General features: G+C 62.8%; 2 protein-coding genes across 2 annotated transcripts; one reads left to right on the top strand and one right to left on the bottom strand.

Moving 5' to 3' along the window:
- Nucleotides 1–37: 37 nt before the first annotated feature.
- D7B24_005463 (uncharacterized protein) lies at nt 38–1,357 on the top strand (the record flags this gene model as incomplete). Its single annotated transcript, XM_028639615.1, has 1 exon — nt 38–1,357. The coding sequence occupies one exon, from the start codon at nt 38–40 to the stop codon at nt 1,355–1,357; it is 1,320 nt and encodes a 439-aa protein (XP_028490094.1).
- A 475-nt stretch (nt 1,358–1,832) lies between these two features.
- Nucleotides 1,833–3,685, bottom strand: D7B24_005462 (uncharacterized protein; the record flags this gene model as incomplete). Its single annotated transcript, XM_028639614.1, has 3 exons — nt 1,833–3,253; nt 3,336–3,556; nt 3,627–3,685. 3 exons carry the CDS (start codon nt 3,683–3,685, stop codon nt 1,833–1,835), a joined length of 1,701 nt encoding a protein of 566 aa, XP_028490093.1.
- Nucleotides 3,686–5,453: the final 1,768 nt, after the last annotated feature.

Raw genomic sequence — 5,453 nt, 5'->3', positions numbered from 1 at the left:
GGGCCTTCGTCGCTGACTTGATACCGACGCATGCAGCATGGGCAAGGACGGCGTCATCCCCAATTTTGCCCTCGTCGGCAGCCCGCAGACCCCCGAGGTGCTGTCGAACAAGATCATCCTGACGCCCGTGGCGCCGGGCAACCAGCGCGCGTCGGTGTGGTCCAACAACAAGCTGATGCACTCGACGTGGATCGCCGACGTCGACTTTCGCGCCAACGGGCCCGACCGCGGCGGCGGCAACCTCAACATCTGGCTGACGTCGGGCGGCAGCAACGACGTCGGCCTCAACAGCGCCTACACGGTCGGGCGCTTCGACGGCCTCGTCCTCGTCGTCGACACGTACGGCGGCTCGGGCGGCATGATCCGCGGCTTCCTCAACGACCGCACGACCGACTTCAGCGCCCAGGGCGACATTGCCGGGCTCGCCTTTGGCCACTGCCAGTACGCCTACCGCAACCTCGGCCGCCCGAGCCAGATCAAGATGCGGCAGACGGCCGACAAGTTCTCCGTCGAGGTCGACGGCACCCCCTGCTTCGCCACCGACAAGGTCAAGGTGCCGCTGGGCTACCAGTTCGGCATCACGGCCGCCAGCGCCGACAACCCCGACTCGTTCGAGGTGTTCAAGCTCGTCGTCATGTCCGAGAGCCTCCACCCCGAGGCCAGCTACACCCAGCAGGGCCAGGCCGGGTCCAACCAGGGCTCCGTCGGCAACGAGGCCGCCCAAAAGGCCAAGCAGCAGCAGCAGCAGGAGCAGCAGCAGAAGAAGAGGGACAACTCGGGCGGCGGCGGCTGGTTCAGCAAGGACACGAGCAAGGACACGAGCAAGAACGCGCCTCTCGGCGGCGATGGCGGCAGCGGCAGCGGCAGCGACGAGGACCCGTTCGACATCAAGGACCAGTCGGCGGAAACGTTCTCGTCGTCGGCCGAGCAGTTTGCCGACCTGCACAACCGGCTGCAGAGCCTGACGCACCACATCAGCAACGTCTTCCGCACCGTGTCCAAGCACGCGCGGTCGGGCGAGCAGTCGCGGGCCGAGGTGTCGCGGCTCATCGACACGGTGCGCCTCGACGTGCTGCCGCGCCTCGACCACGTGCGCACGCTCGAGACCAAGGTCGCCGAGCTCGAGCGCGAGATCAAGGCCCTGCGCGGCGACGTCGGCCAGCAGGTCAAGAGCAGCGAGCGCGCCATCAAGGGCGTGCTCGAGGGCCACCACCGCTCCCTCAGCGGCGCCGTCGCCGACGCCGTCCCCGGCCACGGCAAGCTCATCGCCGTCATTGTCGGCTCCCAGATCGTCGCCGCCGTCGGGTACTACCTCTACAAGAGGCGGCGCGCGAGCATGCCCAAGAAGTACCTCTGAGCTGCGCGTCGCCTCGTTGGCGATCGGGATTTGGGGGCAGCGGGGGGGTGGGGGGCCAGGGCACGGCGAGCAAGGAAGGAGGCCTTATTTTTTAGCATACAAGCATATTCTGGTTTTTCTCAACGGCTGTCTTGATTTTGGTGATGCGTACTTTTCTTCGGTTGGCTGGTACGATCGCCTGTACAGTATAGGGGCCATGTACATATCGAAAGAGTCCAGACTTTACAAAGCACGCAATGAGATTGAAGCGCCAAAAATCATGGTGTGAAAAAAATAGGGATCGTGTACATATCCAAAGAGTCCAAGCCTCACAAAGCACACATTGCGATGGAAGGAAGCGCAGGGGGAAAACTCCACAATGTTGTGTCAACAGAAACCAATGAGGCACCCAGAAGGTATTCCCATCATCTCTCCGAACCGCTCAGGCTGCCCTGGCCAACGCTGTCTACGCCTACAACGCCCATATGTGCTGTCGTCACTGCGCCTCCCCCCGGATGATCCGCAGCATGTCCTCGCCCTTGGGCGCCTCTGTCAAGTTCTCGTACCCGTCGTCCGTCACGAGGATGCAGTCCTCGATGCGGACGCCGCCGACGGGGTAATACCTCGCCAGCACGTCACGATCGATGAAGGCGCGGTGCTTATCCTCGCGCAGGAAGTAGCCTTCGATGTAGTCCTTGTTGAAGTAGATGCCCGGCTCGACCGTGACGACCATGCCCGGCCGAAGCATCTGCTTGCCGCGGTACGGCGGTCCCGTTGCCACGGCCGCCGCCAGGCCGACGAGCATCTCGGCCGAGACAGCGTCCCTCTTGGCGCGCGGCTCTCGTTCGCCAGCGGCGAGAAGGAGCCGGTCGCGGCCGGTGACGTCGTGCGTCTCGAGGCCAATGTGGTGGCCGAGCCCGTGCGGGAAAAAGGCGGCGACGGTGCCGGCGGCCCAGATGGCCTTCTCGTCGCCCTTGAGGATGCCGAGACGCAGCAAGCCGCGCAGGGCGATGGCGCTGGCCTTGAGATGCAGGCTGTAGTAGAGGAGGCCGGGGGCGACGGCGGCGACGCAGGCCTCCTGCATGCGCTCGACGAGGTCGTAGATGTGGCGGGCCTCGGGCGTGAAGTGGCCGGTGGGGCCCAGGGGCAGGGTGCGCGTGATGTCGCTGGCGTAGCAGTTGACCTCGCAGCCAGCGTCGAGAACGAGGACGTGGCGACCGGCGAGGGGCTCGTCGTTGGCGCCGTAGTGCAGGGTCGCCGCGTTGGGGCCGCTGCCGGCGATGGGCGCGTAGGCCTGGGTTGGGGCGCCGCGGACGGTGCACTCGGCGGTGAAGAGGGCGGCGACCTGGCGCTCCGAGGCGAAGCGGCGGATGTGGCGCATGACGGCGCGGTGCGCGGCTGAGGAGACGGCGTTGGCCTCGCGGATGAGGGCAATCTCATGGGCCGTCTTGGTGACGCGAGCCTCGTCCATGGCCGGGCGTAGGGCTGCGGTGTCAATGTGAACGCGGGCATTGTCGACGAGGGCCGGGTGCGACTGCGAGGCGTCGAGGAGGTAGACGGTGGCCTTGTCGTGCTGATGGGCGTAGGCGTGCAGGAAGGCCGGGAGGTCCTGCATGTGGCGGACCTCGTCGACGTCAGAGGCCGCGAGGACGTCCTTGATCGAGGGGACGCGGCCGTTGTAGAGGACCTTGCGGGGCTCGACATAGGGGATCCAGACGGTCAGGCGGTCATCGGCAAGGTCGTAGGTGACGGCACAGTCAGGGACGTTGACGCCGGCGAGGTAGAAGAAGTAGCGGCGTTGATGAAAGGCCGGCCCCATGTCCGAATACTCGTAGGTGCGCGAAGGCTCGCCGGGCAGGAAGACGAGACCGGCGCTGGCCTTGAGCTCGTCGGCCACCTTGCCAGCATGGAGTTTCGCTAGCGAGAAGGAAAGTCAGCAAGGAGACCCAGAAGGAGACCCAGAAGGAGACCCAGAAAGGGTGTGCAGGGCGAAACATACCTGAATATTTCGTTGTCTCCTTCTGGATGACCACATCGTCCACAGCAGATGGCACGTCGTCCACAGCAGATGGCGTTGGAAGCGGAGCGGCGGCCGGCACAGGCGTCGACATGACGGGCGCCTTCTGCGGCAAGGCTCTCATGCCGGGGCATCGCGGCGCTGACAGGGCAGCACCCGGCACGGAAGACGATGGGCCCGCCGAAACCCTGACCTCGATGTTCCTGGGCTCAGGGTCAGCATCAGGAGCCTCCGCCGGGCCGACATGGCATCACATACGGGTACCAAACTCACAGTGCATCAAACTCATCCACCATGACGGCTTCGTAGTCGACATTGTCACCCGAGGCCATGATGGATGGCGTGGCGCGCGCTGGGTGTTCAGCCTTGTGGTCGAGCTAGGTCACCCGGCAGACAAGAGACGTCGAGATGAGCAACGTGGGATGGTCCGGAGCCTCCAGAAATAGAAACCACGACTCAGGGGAATAAAGTTGGCTCCCTCGCAGATCGGCTTGTGCTCATGCGTCCCAATGCGTCGATGGCGGGATGGGGGCAGAGGGGATTGGTAGTGTCGCTGGTCAAGTGGCATGGTACGTCGTGCTGCCATCTCACCGACTCGTCTCCCCAGAGAGGGATTCCCAGAAAGGAAAGACCACGGCCTTGGCGACGGGAGATAACAGATAACACTGGAGAGTGTACCGGGTACTTACGTACCTTACTCCTGAGGTACCTACTTTGAGAGGTGGCTCGGTCCATCAGAGCCCCATATTTACTATGAGAATATGATGCCCCGATAGAATGCATGTATGCATTACCTACCTACCCCTACGAAAGCACACGCGCCGAACGAGCCAAAGACAAAAGACCCGTCGGCCGTCGGCCTTTTCACCCTCCGACAAGCAGACCATCCTCTCTCGGGCCCGAACACCCCCACTCGCTCTGCCTGCCCGCCTTACACCCGCATGCCCTGTAAGGTAACGACAAGGTACCTACCTGTCTACCTAGCTAGGTACCTGAGCAGCAGGCCTTGCCATCCATCACAGCCCTACAGGCCGCAACGGCCCTACCGCGATGCCAAGACACCAAAACCCAGTGCACGACACACGGCGAGAACGTCGTCCCATTCCTCACATGACACACACCTCCAGCCGACACCTCCAGCCGACGGCCAACAGCCTGCAGTCCACAGCGAACGACGCCGTTCCTGCTACTGCCAAAGTGCCCGGTTTTTTTTTTTTTTTAAAAAAAAAAAAATTGTCGCTAGTTCACTTCCTTCTCGTCGTCTCTCCTCCTTTTCTCGACCTCGTACACGATTCCGGCCAAAACCCACCGACCCCCTTTTTTCCTAGGAGAGGGGGGTCTGACATCATTCTCTGTGCCTCCCTCTCCCTCCCTCTCTCTCTCTCTCTCTCACACACACACGCACACACACACTATCTCTCTCTCTCTACCTTACACACATGCTGTCCTGCCAGTTCTGTCCCCGAATGGCCTGCCTGCCGACGCCCGCCGGAACATGTTCCGCCTGTTGGTCTCTTGGCGGACAAGGCGCCCCACCACGCCCCTCTTTTCTCCTTGACCGACCGCGGCAGCGAGGACCTCCCCCTTCCTGCCTACGCCTTGCTTGTTGCTGTGACGTGTGTCAATGGATCCCCGCAGGCATGGCCCTTGTCGCTCCCATCGACCATCGTCCGCCTGCAGGAAGAGAAGGAGGCTTCTCCTGAGTGGGAGTTTGTCAGCCCGGATCATGACATGACATGGGGCACACGGTCCGAGCCTGTTCCCACGCGAGGTGCCCGGCTGCTGTACGTCCGCGGACTCGTCACCTTCACGTTATTGCCGTGAGACAGAAGGGGAATCCGGACTCAAGCAAGCAGGCAGGCAGGCAGGCAGGCAGGCTCGAGCTTCCTCGAGCCCTCCGAGCAGATAGCCAGAAAGCAGATGTGAAAGGATGCAGCCTCCGTAGAGACATCTAAATTACCTCGCCAGATACCTTTGTACAAAATCGCCCCAAGTCGTTATACGTGTGTGTGCGTGTAAAGCCAAAAACCCGTCCCGTCGCGCCTTTCTCCTGCCCTCTCCCGTCTTTCCTCCCTGTCGCTCACCACCCAATACCCCCCC

The sequence above is a fragment of the Verticillium nonalfalfae genome (genome assembly GCF_003724135.2).
Source record: "Verticillium nonalfalfae strain VnAa140/NRRL 66861 chromosome Unknown scaffold_336, whole genome shotgun sequence".
NCBI classification, from domain to species: Eukaryota; Fungi; Ascomycota; class Sordariomycetes; order Glomerellales; family Plectosphaerellaceae; genus Verticillium; species Verticillium nonalfalfae.
Note: the sequence above shows the minus strand (reverse complement) of the source record. Positions and strands in the feature narration are given on the sequence as shown.